At 40.4% G+C, this 23,422-nt stretch overlaps 1 protein-coding gene across 5 annotated transcripts in view; it reads right to left on the reverse strand.

Moving 5' to 3' along the window:
* Positions 1-23,422, reverse strand: part of cc2d1a (coiled-coil and C2 domain containing 1A) — a 255,202-nt gene that overhangs the window by 62,917 nt on the left and 168,863 nt on the right. For all 5 annotated transcript variants that reach the window (XM_073069056.1, XM_073069054.1, XM_073069055.1 and 2 more), the window contains 10 exons: positions 22,739-23,075; positions 19,894-20,018; positions 18,349-18,421; positions 13,947-14,027; positions 13,079-13,209; positions 11,494-11,566; positions 10,124-10,248; positions 6,741-6,852; positions 4,958-5,130; positions 510-632 (listed from right to left, as the gene is read on the reverse strand). In XM_073069056.1, the coding sequence (XP_072925157.1) occupies positions 510-632; positions 4,958-5,130; positions 6,741-6,852; positions 10,124-10,248; positions 11,494-11,566; positions 13,079-13,209; positions 13,947-14,027; positions 18,349-18,421; positions 19,894-20,018; positions 22,739-23,075 (1,353 nt within the window). The remainder of the gene's footprint in view (positions 1-509; positions 633-4,957; positions 5,131-6,740; positions 6,853-10,123; positions 10,249-11,493; positions 11,567-13,078; positions 13,210-13,946; positions 14,028-18,348; positions 18,422-19,893; positions 20,019-22,738; positions 23,076-23,422) is intronic.

Below are 23,422 nucleotides of genomic sequence, written 5' to 3' on the forward strand. Positions count from 1 at the left end.
ATGGCCATCTGTCCTCTTCTATTAGACTTCCTTCTCCAGCCCTGTATCTTCTTCACCAATCACTTCCCAGCTCTTCATCCCTCCCCCTTCAGGTTTCACCTATCAGTCTGGGTTTCTCTCTCCCCTCCCCCCACCTTTTAAATCTACTCCTCAGCTTTTTTTCTTTAGTTCTGCTGAAGGGTCACAGCCTGAAATGTCGTCTGTACTCTTTTCCATAGATGCTGCCAAGCCTGCTGAGTTCATCCAGCATTTTGTATGTGTTTCCCGGTATTATTTTTATTTGTATAGTTTGTCTTCTTTTGCACGTTGATGTTGGTCAGTCTTTATGTATAGTTTTTTTTAAATAAAATTCTATTGTAGTTCTTTTTTCCTGTAAATGCATGCAAGAAAATGAATCATATATATGGTAATATACAAATTTTTATAATAAATTTACTTTGAACTTTGACTGCAGATGCTTTGATAAACTCTGTTCAGTTAATCCTAATATTGCTGTGATATGCATTTACCTCATACTGTTGTTTCAGAACTTCCATCAGCTGGCCATATTGTTCCGCTGTTTTCTGGGGTACTTGTACTCCTCTTTGCCGCACTAACACAAAGTCCTCCTCATTTTCTGGGGGTGCCGGTACCTACAAATTTAAGGTCAAGTACTGCTCACTTACTAAACAACTTAACTAGGTAAGTGAACATCACAACTATCAATGTTAACAAAGACTTGAATCAACTCTTCCTATGGGTTACCAGCTGTTCTCCCCATCTGGATTAGTAATAGGCCTCCCAAGCAACAATCTGTTGGAGGAAGTCAGCAGGATGAACAGCATCTGTAGGGATGGGGTAAGATAGAAAGGAAGGAATTGTTGATGTTTTTGTTCCTATTCAGGGTTTCTACCAGAAATGTTGACAATTCTTTACTACTCCATCTCTATAGATGCTGCTCAACTGAAACATCAGGATCGAGTGGACGTGGGGAGTACTTTTCTATTTGCACGAGAGTTTAGGATCCAAGACTTGGAATTAAAGCAATGTCCCTTTAAATATGAAATGAGGAATTTCTTCAGGCAGAGAGTGGTTAATCTATGGAATTTACTGCGACAAAGGGCTGTGGTCATTAGGTCTATTTAAGGCAGAGGTTGTAAGATTCATGACAGGCAAGGTTAAGGGAAGAAGGGAGGACAACAAAGCTGAAAAATAAAATCAGCCATGATTGAATGGCTGAGCAAATGCGATAGGCTGAATGGCCTAATTCTGCTCTTGCATCTTATAGAACTGACAAGTTCCTCCAGCAGATTATTACTCCACATTTTAGCATGTTATAGATCCCCTAGAGTTGATAGTGGTTTTAACAAACAACTACCAGAATATAAAAAAGCAAGTTCTGAGGGTGACGTTATAGTTATGGGAGACTTTAAACTCCCAATTATTGAGGGGGAGAACCCAGTAACTAATGGATTACAGAGAAATGAATTCATTAATGATTGTTTTTTGACCTAGTATGTAAGTGCACCAACAAGAGGGGAGGACTGTCTGGATTTGACATTCTGTAACAATCAGGATAGAATTTTGAGTACAAAGTTTTTGAGCCTTTAGGAAAAAGCAATCATAACATTACTAGTCTCAAAGTTTTCTGGGACAGTGTATCAGTAATAACCATAGCCATTTAATTGAATTTCAGAAAGGCAAAGTTGGTGCAGATGCAGCAGACTTCAGAAGGTAAACTGGAAATAAATGCTTCACGTCAACTGAGGAACAATGGGTCGATTTAAGGAGGTAATACATGTAGTACAGGAAATGTTCATGCCCAAGGTTGGGAGAAGCAATAAAAATAGATCAACTACTCAGATGAATAAAGATATACATTAAAAATATTGAAGGACAGCCATATAAAGAACACAGAAAAAATAGTAATGACGTTAACAGCAGGGCATATGAAAATACAAGATAAATTCAGAGTACCAAAAGGTAGGCTGAGAAGGATATTGCTGATAATGCTAAGATTGACCCCAAGAGATTTCTTTCAATACTTAAAGTAGTAAAAAAAAAGTCAAGGAGGAAGTTCAATGTACTAAGAATTATAGTGGGGTGATAAATTATGCAGATAAGGACAAGCGGATAGTATTAACTCATATCTTGCTAAAGTGTTCACCTGTGGAGATGTTAACAATATGTCAACAAGTGTAGGAAAAAAAGTTGTTTTAAGTGACTTGGAGATCTTAGAAAGTGAGGCTCTACTTCAGCTAAAAAGGCTGAAAGTTAATATATCTCCAGAGCCAGACAACATATATCCAAGGGTACTTAAAGAGGTCTGTGATTATATATATAAACCTCTAAAGTATTTTTCAGAAGTCACTAAAGACTGGTGAAATCCGCACAGACTGGAAATGGGCTAACATTGCCCTAGTATACAAAAAGGGTGACTGCACTGACACGGGTACCTATAGACCAGCAAGGTAAGTGCATCGTAGGTAAGATGATGGAAGCATTAATAAACAATGAGATGGAAAAAACAGCTGATAAGAACAGGCATGTTTTACTAATATGCTGGAGTTCTATGATGAGGCAACTAAAATTTCTGATAACAATAGAGTGATTGCTATCATTTACTTGGACTTGAGAAGGCTTTTGACAAGATACTCCCAAGAAATTAACATCAAATTACAGGAGGTAGGGATTCAGGGTACAGTATGCTAATGGATGCAGAATTGACTCAAAAAACAGGAAATGCTTTATGGTGAAAGGATCATTTTCACACCTAGAAGATGTTAAAAGTGGGGTTCTGCAGGGATCAATTTTGGGGCCGCAGTTTTCAATTTACTTTGATGATTTGGATAAGCACAAAACAAATAAACTACTAAAATTTGCAGATAACACATAATCCAGATGTGGACAGATAAAGGGCAGATGAAATTTAATGTAAGTAAATGTAAAATATTACATACAGAAAGGAGAAATATTAGATATAAATATGCAATGGAGTCTTGAGTTAGAAAATGCACTATGAGAAGCATTTGAGCGTCCTCGTAGACTCATCATTATCAACATCTAGACAATGTACAGAAGCAATTAGAGAGGCTCATAGAATGTTGGACTATATAGATAGATAGATAGATAGATACTTTATTCATCCCCATGGGGTAATTCAACTTTTTTCCAATGTCCCATACACTTGTTGTAGCAAAACTAATTACATACAATACTTAACTCAGTAAAAAATATGATATGCATCTAAATCACTATCTCAAAAAGCATTAATAATAGCTTTTAAAAAGTTCTTAAGTCCTGGCGGTAGAATTGTAAAGCCTAATGGCATTGGGGAGTATTGACCTCTTCATCCTGTCTGAGGAGCATTGCATCGATAGTAACCTGTCGCTGAAACTGCTTCTCTGTCTCTGGATGGTGCTATGTAGAGGATGTTCAGAGTTATCCATAATTGACCGTAGCCTACTCAGCGCCCTTCGCTCAGCTACCGATGTTAAACTCTCCAGTACTTTGCCCACGACAGAGCCCGCCTTCCTTACCAGCTTATTAAGACGTGAGGCGTCCCTCTTCTTAATGCTTCCTCCCCAACACGCCACCACAAAGAAGAGGGCGCTCTCCACAACTGACCTATAGAACATCTTCAGCATCTCACTACAGTCATTGAATGACGCCAACCTTCTTAGGAAGTACAGTCGACTCTGTGCCTTCCTGCACAAGGCATCTGTGTTGGCAGTCCAGTCTAGCTTCTCGTCTAACTGTACTCCCAGATACTTGTAGGTCTTAACCTGCTCCACACATTCTCCATTTATGATCACTGGCTCCATATGAGGCCTAGATCTCCTAAAGTCCACCACCATCTCCTTGGTCTTGGTGATATTGAGACGCAGGTAGTTTGAGTTGCACCATATCACAAAGTCCTGTATCAGTTTCCTATACTCCTCCACCTGTCCATTCCTGACACACGTGCTCAGTGGAGTTCAAGTCTAGAGACATTCTCCTTAGGCTGTATAACTTGCTTGTGAGGCTACACCTTGAGTACTGTGTACAATTTTGGTCTCCATATTTTGTAGGGGATGTTAAGGTACTAGAGTTGAGAGAAGGGAGACAAGATTCATTCCAGGTCTGCAAGGCAGAAGCTAGGAAGGAAGATTGAAAGAATTAAATCTTTTTAGCCTAAGTAGACACAGAATGAGAGGAGACACGAAAGAAGTGCTCAAAATAATTTTGGGTACAAGTAAGGCGGATGTCAGCTGCTACTTCAAACAAGACATGGGGACATAGGTGGAGACTGGTTAAAGGGAGATTTCAGACTAAAATCAGGAAGTATTTCTTTACACTGTGAGTTGTGGACACATGGAACAAACTACCTAATTGGGTAGTTGAGAGTAGTACCTTAAAGACTTTCAAATCTAAACTCAATAGTTATTTTAACACTATGAATAAGAATTTGGCAAGCTTTGTTGGGCCGAATGATCTGTTCTTGTCAAAAACTTTCTAATTTTTGTGACTTTATGGGCTTCCCCACATTAGAAGGTATCTACTAGCCACTGTTTACTGGCTAGCAACACTGATTAAACCAATTGACTTAAATCACACACCAAAGGCTTGAAGAAAACAAAATGCCACTGGCATTTCCTGGTACGACTGCTGTCTTTCTGAATGAAAATTTACTCAAAAGCCCTGCCCATCCCTTCAGATGGTCATAAAGTGACACCAGGATATCATACTGAGGAATACTTTTCCTGTTGTCCATCAAATACCACAGAAGAAAAAGATCATTCAGCTGCCATTTTCATATCATTACTATGCTACAAAATGAAAAGGGTTTCAGCAATTTAAAGTCAGAATCAGAATTATTAACACCCGCATGTGTCAAGAAATTTGTCTTTGGAACACAGCTGTACAATGCATTTGTAAATTACGTATTCCTTTTTTACCCCAAAGGGAAGGACATTACTTCAGCAAGCAAATTAATTACCTTTGTAATATCTACAGGAAGCCCACTTTTGGCAGCCTCAATCATGGGGTCCAGGCCTTTAGCCTGCCGAAGATACAATTTAGCTCCCTCTATGTCATTCTTCTGTTTCTTCTTCAGGGCTGCTTGCATGAACTGCTTTTTCCTGTTCTGCAAGAATTGCAACTGCTGCTGAGCTGTCAGATGGAATAAAAACAAAGGAGGGATTCAGTGTGATGTTTACTTCTGTGTGCTGTAATGTTAATGTGACAAGACCATAAGATATAGGAGAATTATTCCATTCGGCCCATCGAGTCTGCTCTGAAACTCCATCATAGCTGATTTATTACCCACCTCATCCCCATTCTCCTGCCTTCTCCCATAACCTTGACGCCCCTACTAATCAACAGCCTATCAAGCTCCACTTTAAATATACCCAATGACTTGTCCTTCACAGCTATCTGTGGCAATAAATTCCACAGATTCACCACCCTCTAACTACAGTAATTCTTCATCATCTCTGTTCTAAAGGCACATTGTATTCTAAGGCTGTGCCCTCTGGCCCTAGACTTTCCCACTATAGGAAACATTCTCTCCACATCCAATCTATCAAGGATTTTCATATTTGATAGTTTCTATACCCCTCATTCTTTTAAACTTCAGTGAGTACAGGCCCAGATGCAAATGCACCTCATACATTAACCCTTTTATTCCTGGAATCATTTGCACAAACCACCTCTGGACCTTCAATGCCAGCACATCCTTTCCTTGATAAGGAGTCCAAAACTGCTGACAATACTCTAATTGCTGTCTGACCAATGTTTTATAAAGCCTCAGCGTTATATCCTTGCTTTTATACTCTCGACTTCTTAACATGAATGCTAACATTGCATTTGCTTTCCTTACTACTGATTCAACCTACAAGTTGAAGGAATCCTGCACTAGGACTCCCAAGTCCCGCTTTGCAATAATGATTCATTTAGTACATTCTCTTTGGAAAGAGAAAAAATACCCACTAGTGAGAAAAAAAAGAGCAGAAGTTCACATGTAAAGTACAACATTCAGAGCGAGTGCTTCAGGATGATGCCAAGCCATGTTGAGTCACACATACCAGATGTAGCATTCAGCCTGTTCTTAGGAATGTAACAATATAAGAAAGGGAGAGACAGCGAGGGTTGCAAGAGTTAAATGCAACTCTGGGAAAGGGGACTAGAAACAGAAAAAGAAACAGTCAGATCTCAAAACATTTAGTTCTGTGACCTTGAAAGACAATGCCTATGGATGTTAGGGTCAGGCCAGAATGGGATTTTCATACAGGTCACTTGGGAATGTTGCCAGGGACTGATAGTCTCCTATGCAGCAACACCCAAAGAGGAGGGGGGGATTTGATTCCAGGAATAATTTCAACTATCTAATATTCATCTGTTAATTTGGTGATTTTTATGAAAATTATACTTGAAAATTTATTTTTAATTTATCATTTCATATTTATCAAAAAAAGATTTGAGACTTAACTTGGGTTCATTAATCACTGAACTCCACATGTCTGGCTACATTAACCGAACTTGCAGATTCCTGTGTATACCTACAGCTCTTGCTTTGTAAAGGATTATATCTAACAGGTTACAAAAAGAGGCACAAGTCATTAGTTTAAGCAAGTGTCAGGAGCCTCAAGACCATATAATAAAGCACTGAATATAAACACTTTGATGCTACAGAAGAATTTAGGCTGAATGAAAAATACAAAATCAACTTTGCATCACTTGCAAATGTTTGGCTGTTCTTCAAAGATCAAATTCAAAACTACCTTTGCCTGACATCTGCTTTGGTGCAGGATTTTCAGAGCCATTGGGAGCAGCTGGCAGTGCCCTTGGTGCTGATGTCCGAGAGGGTGCTTGCTGAGAAGACCTTTGCGCTGGCTTTGAAAAAGGGTACAAGGGAAATATGCATTACCAGTCATATTCCAGCAATTTGCAATAACTACATATTCAATGATTCATTTAGTACCAAAATCATTCTCTTTGGGCAGAGAAAGAATAAATTTACTGGCAAAAAAAATAATAGCTGAGTTCACTTATGTGAAGTACAACATTCAGGGTGAATGCTTTAACAAGTTTTTAAACTCAGAGCCAATAAAATCAACCTGGACCTGACATTTAGGAGCACCATTGCAAATCTATATCCGACAGACCAGGGTTACAATTTCTAACCAACAGGAAATGTCTGTTCTATCTTGTAGGAACTAAAAATGCAAGAAAGACTGTACATGGAAAAGATTTTGAATTAACTAAAAGGTAATAGCTCTTGTCCCAGTTTCATTTAAAAATTTACTTCTCATTCTTCAGCCAAGTTTCCAGCTTTGGCCTCTGCTAGTTTCCTACTTATTTACTAAATTCAGACATCCACTGGGCAGCTCAAAATTATCCAGTTTCTGAAGATGTCTATCGGTTACCCCATACTCCTTGCCACTTGCTTTGCCGGGAGAGAACAAGCTGTCTAGTTTACTTCTTTCAAACAACTCCTTCCCTCCTCAGCAGAGGTGCCTCACCCATCCATCACAATATGCTTAAAGAGCACATCTATCGCAGGGTGGTTAAGACACTTACTTTAATGCATACTGAAGACACCAACCAAAGACTGCATATTGCCTACCCCAGTTGTCTTAAAAGGAAAAGGGTTTTTCCAGAAACTGAGCTCTACGGTTTTCAGGCAATGGTTGAGTAGAACAAATGCAGGCTCATCCAGGACATCCACACACTTTACAAAGCACCCAAATGGATTACAATACAAATATCTGAAGATCCACTGCTTTAGCCTGTTCTTGTCCCACTATGTCTCCTTCCTCCTCTCATCCAGACTTTTCTTATTTACATATGTAACCCTCTAATAGCCTTTAACACTTAGAAAATTTCCTGATTCCTTGCACAGAGGCCCAGGTAGTCCCCTACACAAACTGACTGAATCTATTCTCACATTGACAAGGGGGTGAAAGGAAAATAGGAATGCAAACTGAAGTAATGATCAGATCAGCCACAATCTTATAAAAGGCAGAGCAACCTCCGGGAGCTGAGTGCGAAAGAACCAAGCTATACCCATCTCTTTGTAGGACACGTGGATCAACCATATCAGTCCTGCTCCAGACACCTGCCTTGACTTTCAAGTGAAGTGATGATTGTACTGGTGCTATTCATGAACAAAAATTAAATATTTCATCGCTTTTCTGTCATTTTCCAGTCTGCTCTTATTTCCATACAAGACAGAATTAGGCCAATCTGCCCATTGAGTCTGCTCCGCCATTCATTCATTGCTGATTTACTTTCCCTCTTAACCCCACTCTTTATGCTTTCTCCCCATAACCTTTGCTGCATTTACTAACCAAGAACCTACCAACCTCCACTTTAAATATACCCAATGACTTGGCCTCCACAGACATCTATGAAAATGAATTTCACAAATTCAGCACCCTCTGGTTAAATGAAATTCTTCCTCATCTCTGAAGGTCCTCAGGGATGTCCTTGTATTCTAAGGCTGTACCCTCTGGTCCTAGGCTCTCTCATTATTGGAAACAACCTCTACAGTACACTCTCTCTAGTCCTTTCAATTATCCATAAGCTACTCATCTCCATCTCAGGCAATAATTTAGAAATTGATATCTATTATATGCATAGTCATCTTGACCGCATACCCTCGCACTCCAACCTCTCACAACAAGATGCCACCACCAGAGTCTGCTCACCACATTGAAGGAACTGTTCTTTCTGTACCTCCTTATCTCCAACAACCACCCTCCTTCTCACAACAATCACGAGGTTCAACATGTGCCCTTCCCACTATTCTGAAAGACCATCTGCACTTCCAGGTAAAGCTCTAATCCACTTAACCTTCTTCCAATTTAATAGTCTCCTCCGAAGATTAGCTTTGTCATATATACATCAAAACATAAGCATCATTTGCATCAAATCAAATCAGGAAGGATTGTGCAGGGGCAGCCCAAAAGTGTCGCCTGGCTTCCAGTGCCAACATAGCATGCTTGTAACTCACTAACCCTAAACCCATACGTCTTTGGAGGAAAGTGGAGCAGAAGAAATCCACGCAGTCATGGGAGATACAAACTCCTTACAGATAGTGATAGGAATCCAACTCCAATTGGTGATCACTGGTGCTGCAAAATGATTGCACAAACCCTATGCTACCATGCCGCTCTCTACGTGGAAGCAAAATGCAGATTGATTAATCACTTTGTAGAATACATCAATTAAACCACAAGCATAATTCTGAGCTTCAAGTTGCCTATCCTTTCAAATCTGCATCCCACTCTCATTCTGACATGTCAATCTTTGTCATCCTATTGTGTTTCAACAAGACAGATGGAAAGTCTGAGAAACAGCTATTCACCTTCTATCTGGGCATGCTGATGCCCTCAATACTGAATTCAACAATTTCAGATAACCAATCTTTCCATTTTTATTTTCCTCCAGAATTGATCAGTTCCAATGCAAGGTCATCAATCCATGGCCTCTTTGACCTGTTGAGTACATTTCAGCAATTTTCCTCTCCATTCTCATTCATTTCCTTTCAGTTATACATCTCCAGAAAGATCAGCTACTACTAATAGCTAGATTTAGGGCAGCATCGTAGCACAAGCACAATACTTTAAAGCACCAGCGACCCAGGTTCAATTCCACCACTGACGGTAAAGGAACTTGCACGTTTTCCCTGTGACCACGTAGGTGTCCTCCAGGTGCCCCCAATTTCCGCACACATACTAAAGGTGTACGGGTTAGGGTTAGTAAGTTGTGGGCAAATTAAGTTGGCAGCAGAAGCATGGGAACTTTTGCAAGCTTTCCCCATCACATCCTTACACTGTTGGTTATTGAAGCAAACAACACTGATGTACATGTGACTAAGAAAGCTAATCTATTTTAGAATCAGTGTCCAATTAAGTGAACTTGGCATACATATTGATGAGCTGCATTCTGAATCATTAGGAACTCAAAGTAAGTGAATGGCAGATTCAGTTTTACTGTTCATACTATACTGAATCACAGAACTATGCTTTATATTAGCTCATTTCTATGTTAACTGACAACACATTTACAAACTGTATTAGAAGATAGTACCATACATGAAGATATTTTGTTAGGGACAGGATGGAAATTTATTTATTTAAAGCTACCCATAAAAACCTACCTCACCCTCCTCGTGGTCACCATCTTCATCCACCTCCTGATTAGCTAGCTTCATTGCACTCTCCAGCACTCCCACAATGCTCTGATTCTGAGCATTATTTTCTGATCCCTGAAGAGATGGGAAACCTGGAGATACATGCCAAGGATAAAAAATACATCATTTAATTACCTTTCCAGTTGCCATTTATTTAGAGATACAGCACGGTAACAGGCCCTTCTGGACTGAGTGCCTAACTACATCCACGTGACCAATTAACCTACTTATCTGTACATCTTTGGAAAGTGGGAAGAAACTGGCGTACCTGAAGGAAACCCATGCATTCACTAGGAGAAACTACAAACTCCTTACAGACAGTGACGGGCATTGAAGTAGGTCACTGTCACTGTAACAGATACTGTGTCACCTCTGATGTCTGTTTGGTTCAAAGAGGGATGTGGGTAGTTGTGAAGAAACACAGGTAGTCATGACCGGTCACTTAAACCAACTTTTATGCAGAAATTTGTGAAGTCACTGTTTCAGGAACGAAACACTAGAAATGAAAAACATTAGGCCAAAAGAATTACAACCTGCGCAGCACAAACTGGCTGACACAGGAGCTCAGTTGGAAGAGCTGCTGCCTAACAATTCCAGTGACCCAGGCTTGATTCTGATCTCCAGTGATTGCACGCAGTTTGCATGTTCTCCCATGACTGCTCTGGTTTTCTGTCACATCCTAAAGACGTGCAGCAACTCAAAAGACGCAGGAGGAACTCAATGCATCAGGCAGCATCCATGGAGGGAAATAACAGTTAACCTTTTGGGGGCAACGTGATAGCGTGGCAGTTAGCACAGCCATTATTATAGCGCTTTCAATCAGGGTTCAATTTCCACCACTGGCTGTTAGGAGTTTGTACGTTCTCCCTGAGACCTTTGTGTGCTTCGGCTTCCTCTCAGATTCCAAAGACATACGGTTAGGGTAAGTGATTTATGTGCATGCTATCTTGAAGCTGGTAATGTGGTGACACTTGTGGGCTGCCCAGCACAATGCTTGCTGACTTAATTTGATGCAACTTATGCAGGTTACTGTGCATTTCAATGTAGATGTGACAAATAAAACTAATCCAAGTTTGTGGCCCTTCATTTGCACAGATTAAGGATCTCAATGCTTGTGCAGCAAGATCTGCCCAAATCAAGGGGGATTCATCTTCCAAAGAAAGAAAAAAAATCACCAGTCTGATGTGTCGAGCTGATTTTTTTGCGCCAGACCTGCTTTCTGACCCGTCAAGAGTTTCCAACATTTTGTGTTTGACTTTAGCCCTCTGCACACTACTGATCACAGGTTAACCGGTCTAACAACAGATGACTAAGATTAATTAAAAAATATTCTTTACCTGGTGGCACAGGAAGTTCATTGAGGTTAACATTCCTTCCAGCTTTGTGTGCTCGAATGGCATCCTGGTATTGCTGGAAAAAGATTGTAAAACATTGGTCAAGAACACAGGGAATTGTTGTATTCAGCTTTTGCTGCTCCGTAACAGTCAAATTTGAGTAATGGAAGAGATATAACAGCAAAGTAGAAAGGTGATCTCACACAAGATGATCAATGAGAAACAGAGCTGGGAGAGAAGATCTTCACCTCATATACACCTGCAATTGAGTATGAACACCAATTCACACATCCTCTAATTTTTAATTTCTATTTACAATCAACTATTACACTCTGTGGCAGTTGGATAATAGTGGAGGGAAGTATATAATCATGCACTTTGGTAGAAGGAGTAAAAGGCATCGATTATTTTCTAAATGGGGAGAAAATTCAGAAATCAGAGGTGTAAAGGGACTGGGAGTACTCATGCAGGATTCCTTAACTTGCAGGTTGAGTCAGTGGTAAGGAAGCCAAATGCAATGTTGCATTTTTTTTTCCAAAGGGGAGGAGGTGGTGATCTCATTGAAACCTATCAAATATTGAAAGGCCTAGTTAGAGTGTATGTGGAAAGGTTGTTTCCTATAGTGGGAGAGTCTAGGACTAGAGGGCACAGCCTCAGAATACATGGATGTCCATTTAGAATGGAGACGAGAAGGAATTTTTTTAGCCAGAGGGGAATGAATCTGTGAAATCCATTGTCATAGACAGCTGTGGAGGCCAAATCACTGGCATATTTAAAGCAGAGGTTGATAGGTTCTTGATTAGTTAGGACGTTCTGTTACAGGGAGAAGGCAGGAGAATGGGGCTGAGTGGGATAATAAATCAGCCATGATGCAATGGCAGAGTGGGTGGGCTGAACGACCTAATTCTACTCCTATGTTTTATGGTCTTATTAGGTACACCTGTAAACCTGCTCATTAATGCAAATGTCTAATCAACCAATCATGTGGCAGCAAGTCAATGCATAAAAGCATGGCCAAAGGTCAGTTGTTGTTCAGACCAAACATCAAAATGGGGAAGAAATGTGATATAAGTGACTCTGAGGTTGAATTATTGTGCCAGACGGGGTGATATGAGTATCTCAGAAACTACTGAGAGCCTGGGATTTTCACACACAACAGACTAGAGTCTACAGAAAATGGTACAAAAAGCAAAAAAAAATCTAGTAATATGCGGTTCTGTTAATGAGAGAAGTCAGAGAATGATCAGACTGGTTCAAGCTGACAGGAAGGTGACAGTAAGTCAAATAAACACATGTTGTTACAACAGTGATGTGCAGAAGAGATTTCCGAAAGAACATCACAAATATTGAAGTGGATGGGCTACAACAGCAGAAGACCACAAATGGACACTCAATGGCCACTTTATTAGGCACAGAAGATACTTAAAGTTTCTACAGAGTGTATATTAAAATGACACGCTACTCCAAGGAGAGCTGATCTGAACAAAGACAGCAACTTAAATATTTTATTATTCAGGAACAGTGGAATAGAAATAACAGGTTAATTCAAAATGTTGGCCACAGTGTGTCATTTTGGAAGATTGCTTACTTTAACTATGCGTTCATGCATTCTTGCTTTCCGGTCATTGCCTGCACCCTTAGCCTGTGCAGCAGCCGACTTGTACTTGTCCATTCTTTGTTGAAGGGCTTCCATGATATCTTTAGGGGGAGGGGGAATTGCTGCGGATAAGAAAATTAAAGCTTCAATTAAGGGAAAATTGTTAACCTCTGCAGGAACAAGGGCAGAACTTAAAGCTCCATTCAAGGAGGATTCTTGACATGTGTTCTAGCATGGTACTAAACTTTTTAAACACCTGCCAATTGTACTTTCACTGCTCCGTTCCAATGCAGTATTGGAGAATAAGATTGCATGCACAGCAGTGTGATGATGCCTACTGCTTCAGAATCAGTAATGCAAACATTCTGTATATAACAGATACAACAGATGAATTGGAAGGAGGGGTGGAAAATAGAGTACAAGCCTATTGCAATATTTCCAATGCTGTCAGAGGGTGGGTGATCACTCTATGCTGAGTTAGATCTCAGGTCGATCTCCTGCAATTGTTGCCAGGAAATGGTACTTACCCTACTTATTTAAGCCATCTGCCTTTTAATTCAGCCTCCTCATGACCTCTTCGCAACTTACTTCCCAAGCTATCATTGCATCCTCAGCAAACCATGCCTCCGGGTCAAGAATGTAAATGGCAAAATGTTGCTGAGTTGACAATATCTATAGCACATCTTACCAATAGCTAAAGCCCCAATTTTTTCATGCTTTCTCACGGCATTCTCAAAACACCAAGAAACATATTCCATAAAAAGAAATCAATTCTTCATAACAACAGAAGGAAAAAAAGGAAAACACCAAGATTATTCTGTTTTAATGGAAGAATCCACCAAATGCATTCAAGACTCACCTGAAGGAGTCACTGACTGAGCAGGAGAGGCTGCTGGAGCTGAGGGAGCTGGGACTGATTGCTGGGCCTTTGCAATAGCATCTAGGAAGAAAAATTACACCTGAATAAAAAGATAGTAGCTAATCTAATTCTATATTTATGAATGACTTCTTAAAGTCAACAAGATTCAGAAGCACTCAGATTGAACGAGCTCCCATTACACTTTACAAGAACCACTGTCTGCAGAAGTCAAAATATTTAAGATTCAAGATCATTTACTGTCATCCTTCAGTACACGAGCGCAAAGGAGAACAAAATGATTGTTACTTTAGATACAATGCAGCATAGAAAAACAACAAGCATGAAGAACAAAATAAAAAACAAAAAAACACTAAATATAAAAACAATACTTGACCACTATTACACTCCCTCCTGCAAAGCTTACAAAGCTCTCCTTCGCCCAGCTTTTGGAAAATCAGATCACTCTTTGATCCTGCTTTTGCTGACGTACAGGCAGAAGCTGAAACAAGAGGTGGCCATAGTTAAAACCGTCCACTGCTTCGATGACTCGACTGGAATATCTTCCATGATGAGGCGGTCTCTGAGTTCAGCGATTGAGTCATGTGCTTCATCCGGGACTGCATCAACGATGTTGTCCCCCAGAAGTCGGTCAGGCTCTTCCCAAACCAGAAACCCTGGATCAATAGTTCCGTGTGAACAGCACTTACAGCACAACATAGAGCTTACATCACTGGCAATCAGCTAGAGATCAAGCAAAGCAGCTATGATCTGCGCAAAGCTATCAAGGCTGCAAAACAACAATACAGGGGTAAGATTGAGTCAAGATTCACAACGAATAGCACATGTGACTTGTGGCGAGGGCTGCATCCCATCGCAGACTTCAAAGCCAAACGCTGTGATGCCGCCAACATCGTGGCCTCTCTCCCAGATGAGCTCAATCACTTATGCTCAGTTCAATGTCACTAACTCTTAGCCTCCGAGGAAAGCCACCACTACAACCTGCAACCTGATCATCCAAGGCTGACGAATGCAGATATTTCCAATGAGTGGACAGTCGCAAAGCTACGGGACCGACGGCATACCAGGGCAAGTACTCAGGATGTACACAGCACAACTGGCAGGTGTGTTTACTGACATTTTTAACCTCTCACAGTGTAGAGTGTCCTCCTGCTTCAAATTATCCACCATTGTCCCTGTACCAAAAAAGATCAAGGTAACATCCCTGAACGACTGGAATCCTGTTGCACTCACCTCAATAATAAGCAAATGCTTTGAAGGCCTGGTCAAGGACTACATCTGCAGCTTGCTACCACACACACTGGACCCCTTACAATTTGTCTACCGACACAACCGATCGACAGACAACGCAATAGCCACTGCTCTGCATACCGTCCTTGGAGGATGTGTAAGGATGCTTATGTGAGAATGCTGTTCTTGGACGACAGTTCAGCATTCAACATCAAAATTCCATCCAGGCTCGACAAGAAGCTCAGAGACCTCGGCCTTGACTCTGCCTTGTGCAACTGGATCCTGGCTGTATACTAAGTCCCCTCCTTTACTCCCTGTATACCCGTGAATGTGCCGCCACCCACAGCTCTAATCTGCTAATTAAATTTGCCGATGACACTACATTGATTGGCCTGGTGGCTTACAGGGAAGAAATGATCTCTCTGACACAGTGGTGTCAAGAAAACAACCTCTCCCTTAATGTTGCAAAAAATAAAGGAACTGGTTGTGGATTACAGGAGGAATGGAAACAGGCTAACCCCTATTGATGTCAATGGACCTGCGGTTGAGAGGGTAAACAGATTTAAGTTCTTCAGCATCCACATCGCCGAGGACCCCATGTGGTCTGTACATACCAGCTGTGTATGTACAAAAGGCACATCAGGGACTCTTGCATCTCAGACATTTGGGGAAGTTAGGTATGGGCCCCCAAATCCTAAGAAATTTCTACAGGGGCACAATTGAGAGCATCCTGACTGGCCGCACCACTGCCTGGTAACGGGAACTGTACCTCCCTTAATTGCAGGACTCTGCAGAGACAGATGTAACAAAGATTTTTACTTATGTATGTGAAGGATGTAAGAAATAAAGTCAATTCTATAAAACACAATGTACAACTAATTCTGAGTGAGGAGATATACATGTGTGTGTATGTATGTATGTATGTGTGTGTATATATTATTTTACAACACTGAATCACAGTGGATTTAATTTAGCTTTTTTGACACTGATCAACAGAAAAAGACTTTCATGTCAGAGTGAAAACAGATTTCTACAAAGTGATCTAAATTAATTACAAATATAAAACACAAAATAAATGATTGCGCAAGTCAGTATTTAGCAGATGCACCTTTGGCAGCAATTACAGCCTTGAATCTGTGTGGATAGGTCTCTATCAGCATTGCACACCTGGACACTGAAATCTTTCCCCCATTTTTCTTTACAAAAGACAGGAAGGTAGGGTAGGAGAGATTCAAACAAGAGGACATGAGTTGAGATTTAGGGGGCAAAGGTTTAGGGGTAACACGAAGGGGAACTTTACTCAGAGAGTGGTAGCTGTGTGGAATGAGCTTCCAGTAGAAGTGGTAGAGGCAAGTTCGATATTGTCATTTAAATAAAAATTGGATAGGTATATGGACAGGAAAGGAATGGAGGGTTATGGTCGGTGGGACTAGGTAAGCATTCGGCACGTTCGGCACGGACTGGAAGGGCTGAGATGGCCTGTTTCCGTGCTGTAATTGTTATATTGTTAAAACTAATCAAGCTCTGTCAGATTGCATGGGGATCGTGAGTGAACAGCCCTTTTCAAGTCTATCCACAAATTCTCAATTGGATTGAGGTCTGGACTCTGACTTGGCCATTCCAGGACATTAATTTTGTTGTTTTTAAGCCATTCCTGTGTAGTTTTGGCATTATGCTTGAGGTCATTGTTTTGCTGGAAGACAATTGTTCTCCAAAGTCACACTTCTCCTGCAGACTGCATCAGGTTTTCCTCTAGGATTTCCCTGTATTTTGCTGCAGTCATTTTACCCTCTACCTTCACAAGACTTTCAGGGCCTGCTGTAGTGAAGCATTCCCACAGCATGATGCAGTCACCACCATGCTTCACGGTAGTGTGCTTTTGATGATGTGTGGTGTTTGGTTTATGCCAAACATAGCATTTAGTCTGATGGTCAAAAAGGTCAATTTTGAGTTCATCAGACCACAGAACCTTCTTCCATCCAACTTCAGAGACTTCCACGTGCATTCTTGCAAACTCTAAGCTTTATGGAAGAGAGGCAAAGAGAAAGCCACTGTTGAAACCAACTTGCAAGAAATTGCAGCTAGACTTTTGAAGCACCCGGTCAATAGTTGTTGTTTGCTCAGTCTTTCCCACCTCAGCCACAGGTCTCTTGGTGGCCTCCCTCACTAGTCCCCTTCTTGCACAGCCACTCAGTTTTTGAGGACAGCCTGTTCTAGGCAGATTTACAGCTATGCCCTATTCTATTTCTTGACAATTAACTATACTCCAAGGGATATTCAGTGACTTGGAAATTTTCTTGTAACCATTTTCTGACTTGTGATTTTCAATAACCTTTCCGTGGAGTTGCTTGGAGTGTTCTTTTGTCTTCATGGTGTAGCTTTTGCCAGGATACTGACTCACCAGCAGTTGGACCTTCCAGATACAGGTGTATTGACTAAAGTCAATTGAAACACCTTGCCTACTCACAGGTCTCCAAAAACAGATCTCTGTTTAACTAATTATGTGACTTCTAAAACCAATTGGCTACACCAGTGATGATTGGGTGTGTCATATTAAAGGGGGTGAATACTTGTGCGATCAATTATTTTGTATTTTATTTGTAATTAATTTAGATCTTTGTACATATGTTTTCATTTTGACATGAAATAATCTTCTGTTGATTAGTGTCAAAAAAGTCAAATCAAATTCAATGTGATTCAATGTTGTAAAACAATAAAACATGAAAGCTTCTGGGGCAGGGGATGAATACATTTTATAGAGACTGTACACAAGATTAGCCTATATACATAGATTAATTATATGTACATAAAGTAATGCTAGGTGCAGCAGTATCTGTACATAAGGTGACTGTCACAAAATGATAAAGTGGCACTTGGTAAGAGCAACTCTTCTAGGTAGCAGCAGAGTTTATGAAAACGCAACTGGACAGTGACTGTCAGTGTAGGTAAGAGTTGTGGAGTGTTTAGTGGAAAGTGGCAGTGCATGGGGTTGGGGGAGATGAAGGGAGCTGAGGGTCTGTGGAGAGAAGTGGCTGACATGGATGTAGTGGTGGTGGGGTGTGGTAACGGGTGGAGGTGTTGGATCAACTGACAGCTGGCAGAAGCTTGAAAATACACTGAAGTAACAATGTAATACTGATATACAAATACATACCAAAAGGGGGCGGCAGCTTAGTGAAGTCCACAGTCTCTCCTCTATCCAGTGCCTCAAGAAAGGGATCAAATTTCTAATTTGAACAGAAAGAACAAAATGTTGTTAAACATGTGAGGTTAATTTACATTTTCACCATAGCTTCCAATAAGTATGGAAGTCAGGGGGCCTAGCTGGAGTAATCACACCATTGTTTCCATCCAGATACTCCAGAAAAAACAGAAAGCAGAGGAAATCAAACACAAGAGATTCTGCAGATGCTGAAAATCTACAGTAACACAAATGCAAAATGCTGGGGGAACTCAGCCGGTCAGGCAGCATCCGAGGGGATTAAACAGTTGACATTTCAGGCTGAGACTGAAAAGGCATGAGGAAGAATCCAAAATAAGGTGGTGAGGGGGAAGAGGAGAAAGAGTGATGAAATGAGAAGTGATCAGTGGAATAGGTAAAGGGCTGAAGAAGGATTCTGACAGGAGAGGACAGTGGACCATGGGAGAAAGGAGGGAGGTGACAGTCAGGTGAGAAGAAGGATAAGAGTGGAGCTAGAATGGAGAATGGATAAAGAGGGGTGGAGGAGGGGAGAGAAATTACCAGAAGTGAGCGAAATCGATGTTCATGCCATCAGGTTGGAGGCTAACAAGACAAAAATGAGATGTTGCTCTTCCAACCAGAGGGTGGCCTAATCGTGGCAGTAAAGGAGGTCATGGACTGACATGTTGGAATGGAAATGAAAAGTGGAATTAAAACTGTTGGCCACAGGGGAGTCACTCATTTTCCTCAAGTCTATTTCTACTTTCAATGGCATCATGGCTGGTTTGTATCTACCATCTTTATCCACCCATTCTTAACAACACCCCAACACCCTCACTTCTTAACAACCTTTCGTTTAAAGTCCAACTTCTGTAACAATTTCAGTGGTATCAAGATTAGGAATGTTAACTGGAGGGATGAAGGTGGACACTTTTTATTTCAGGTACAGAACCAGCTGTCTCAGATACTGATCAAATCATCCCATTACTATCCCAATCATTTCACAAGTTCTCTAACAGACACTCTGAACGAGGCTGTATACTAGTTAGTTAACTATACAAGTTAGTTGCACATAGTTTGGCATTCTGGTCCGGTTATAGAAACAACAGAAACAATCCAAATACATTTCAGGTTAGATCCATGCTAATAGCAAGCAGAGGTCAGTCTAGTGTAGGCTATGTAACAAAAATCATTTTTAAACCTTGTTCAGTGTTCACTTCAGGCTAACACCATATTGTCTTACAGATTCCCAGTTTGCTTCAACATATACCAAGGTGGGATCACATTTAATTTTTTTTAAGAACAGGCTATTGCACCTAATACATCATCGGTTCCTTCATTGCCGGAGAACACTATTCATAATTTTTAGTGTGAATCTCATCATTAATAAGTGAATATAGTCAAGCGGCCATAGTGGTGAATATACAGTAGAATGTCCATTCTAATGGACCCATTCAGACAACTCACATCCTGTTCAAATTGCTATTATTTAAAACACAAAGTCAATATTAACCTCACCTTGCTTATTTGGTAGTATTTTGTTGCAAGCTCAGTGTTCCCATTACGTTTGGCATGCAGTGCGGCTAGTTTGTATTCTCTTTGCCGGCTCACGGCACTCTCTTTCATGCTGGAATTTACTGGTACTGAACAAAATTGAAAAAAAACCATGAAATTACAGGTTTTCCATGCAATTGAGAAACCATGCCCATTGCTCCATACCTCATTCATTCCAAGAGAAATGGCCTGTAACAGTAGCACCAAACTACAAGGTGGAGAGCATCAGCTCTGTAAGTGTGTGAGAATTGGACAATCAGAAAGAACGAGAATATTGTTCATTCACATGTCAAAGAATTCAGCTCAAACTCAAACTTCTCTTTAATACTCTGCAGGCAAGAGACTAGAGTTTTTGCCCCAGCCAGCAACAACCTGGCCAAATCTACTTTGCTGTCTATTCACATTACATGGGAACACACACAAAATTCAGTTACATTTCACAATACATGGATACACTAGACCAATGAGGTTACATTTTCTAGGCTTCACAAGATCTTCCTAGAGTATTCAAGCATGTATCAGTAAATAACCCCAAATCTCTGTACACAGTAAAGACCATAAATGTACATACTTAAACACTTACACCAAAACAGCGTAAAGTAAAATTGAAAGATGGTCAGTAAAAGGAGGAAATTCAAAGTCAATTGTTAAAGTACATAAGAGTTCCCTTTTACTTTCAGTGAAATGTTTACAACCCACCACTGCTCATACAAGTAACTTCAAAGTTCAAACTAGAGATATCACCATATACTTCCCAAGATTCATTTTACAGGTACTCACAGTAGAACAAAGAAATATAATTGTATCAATGAGAAACGACACAACCAATGTGAAAAAGATTTGCCCATCAGGAAAAAAGCATAAAATTTCACCTAAAATTTTAAAAGCATATTTTATTTTCCTATTACCTTCTGATTTTATTTAGGTTAGAAAAAAATCCTCTCATGCAGACAATTATATTTTCTAGATTCTTATTAATGCATTTTGATGGTATGAAGTTAGATTAAAATTTAAACAGCTTCAATCGGCACTTGTCTTAAAACTCCTCATATTTATCTGATATCTACAACCTCAGTTTCCATCCATAAAAATAACGTTGAAAAGTGAACCATATAGTCAAGTGGGACATGATTGGTGGATATATAATGTCCATAATTTTAATACACACATTCGTACAGCCATACAAATTTAACCAGTTCCTGATACTTTTGTACTCTGGAAAAATACAAGGACTGTTAGAGAACATTAGGATAAATTTGCTGATACCTAGATCTGTAATAATTTGGTCTTAACTACCTTGACAACCCTGTAAGTTTATATTGTGGTTGACAAATGGGAAAATCTTAATCAGATAACTAGAATCATCACACAAGGAAATCTGCAGATACTGGAAATTCAAGCAACACACTCAAAATGCTGGTGGAACACAGCAGGCCAGGCAAAATCTATCAGAAGAAGTACAATTGACATTTCCGGCCGAGACCCTTCGTCAGGACTAACTGAAAGAAGAGATAGTAGGTATCTTACTATCTTTTCTTTCTGTTAGTCCTGACGAAGGGTCTCGGCCCGAAACACTGACTGTACTTTTTCCGATAGATGCTGCCTGGCCTGCTGCGTTCCACCAGCATTTTGAGTGTGTAACTAGAATCATCAGAATTGTTTGTAGTCTCCTAACCACAAGGTACCAGAAGAATAACATAGGTGATGCTTGCAATAAAGTCAAAAAATATAGTAGAAACACAATATCAGATTATCTCAGTATTGATACTAATTACATTGTTTCACATTTTGTAATGATTAAAAGACATATTTTAATACAACTTATGACAAATAATTAAGTACTTTTGATATACTGTATAATTGTTGCAATGCTTAAACTATCACTGTACCCAACAAGCTTGCAGAAAAGCCACAAAGTTGCCATTTAAGGTAATAGGATGGTTAAGAAGGGCTACAGTGTGCTGGCCTTCATTAGTCATGGGATTGAGTTCAAGAGCTTTGAGGTAATGTTGCAGCTTTACAAAACCCTAGTTAGACCACACTTGGAATATTGTGTTCAGTTGTGATTCTATCATTATAGGAAGAAAGTGGAAACTTTAGAGGGTGCAGAGCAGATTTACCAGGATGCTGCCTGCATAAGAAAGTATGTCTTATGAGGAAAGGTTGAGTGAGCTAGGGCTTTTCTCTTTGGAGCAAAGGAGATGAGAGGTGACTTGATAGAGCTGCACAAGATGATAAAAGACATAGATGGAGTGGATGGCCAGAGACTTTTTCCCAGGGTGGAATGACTAATTACAAGGGGCATAATTTTAATGTGACTGGAGCAAAGTATAAAAGGGAATATCAGAGGCATTTAAAAAAAATAAATAAACAGAATGGTACATGCGTAGAATGCCCTGCTAGGGCTAGTGACGGAGGCAGAGACATTAGGGGCATTTACAAAATTCTTAAATAGGCACATGGTTGATAGAAAAATGGACGGCTATGTAGGAGGGAAAGGTTAGATTGAACTTAGACGACGTTAAAAATGTCGAAACATCAAGGTCCAAAGGACGTCTACTATGCTGTAAGTCTTATGGTATCTGTTGTTATGCTTCGTGACAGGTTTAACTTCTTATCCAAATGGCAATATCACAGACCCTCAGGACGGCAATGAAGAGTAACAGGTTACACTCTGTGATCAAGTTTCTGGAGTGGCACTTGAGCTCCCAGCTTCTGACTCAGCCATGTAAAGCTACCCACTGAGGGGCAACAGCTATTTAAATCAGGAAATAGAAACTGTACAACGCATGCAGAAGTCTGACCCTACCTTTGTTATTAGGCACAGGGGTGGCTGTTTCGAGTTTTGCAGGTTCTAGCAGTGCCTGTGTGCTTGGCCTCTTGACTGATGGAGGAGTAACCTCGGGTACAGCTATCTTTGGCTTGGGTAACAATGGAGGTGCTGCCGATTTTGCTGCAGGCTTGGGGGGCTCTCTAGATACAGGCAGGTCTGTCACTGGAGACCGATCCTCCATTAAAGATGTTGAGGTCTCCGAGATGGGCAGAGCAGTTGTGTTATTACTTTTCCCAGAAGCCACAGCAGGTGGGATGTCTTCTTCGTTAATCTGCTTCCCTTTCTTCACAGATGTAAGCATTGATTGTAGAGTCTTAAAAAAAAGTAAATTAGTTAGGAAACTGAAAAAGCTAATTTGCAGATTTGCCCATCATCCACAACTTGGGTATCCTTAACCAACAAGCACAAGCAGTTCCCAACAGTCAAAAGGCTACAATTCAAGCCCTAATCCACAATTTAAATATATAATCTAGGCCAACATTCAACACAGCAACAATAGTTTGAACCCAATAATCAGATGACAGAATGTTAGAATGAATAAACTCTTATTGAGAAAGCCTGAGAAGAGTTTATTTGCCCATGATGTTCCAACATCAATGCCGTGAAAGCACTAGCTGCCTTTTCAAAGTAAAGACATTATGCCACAGAAACAGATCAGGC

Source organism: Hemitrygon akajei, chromosome 16 (genome assembly GCF_048418815.1).
Source record: "Hemitrygon akajei chromosome 16, sHemAka1.3, whole genome shotgun sequence".
NCBI classification, from domain to species: Eukaryota; Metazoa; Chordata; class Chondrichthyes; order Myliobatiformes; family Dasyatidae; genus Hemitrygon; species Hemitrygon akajei.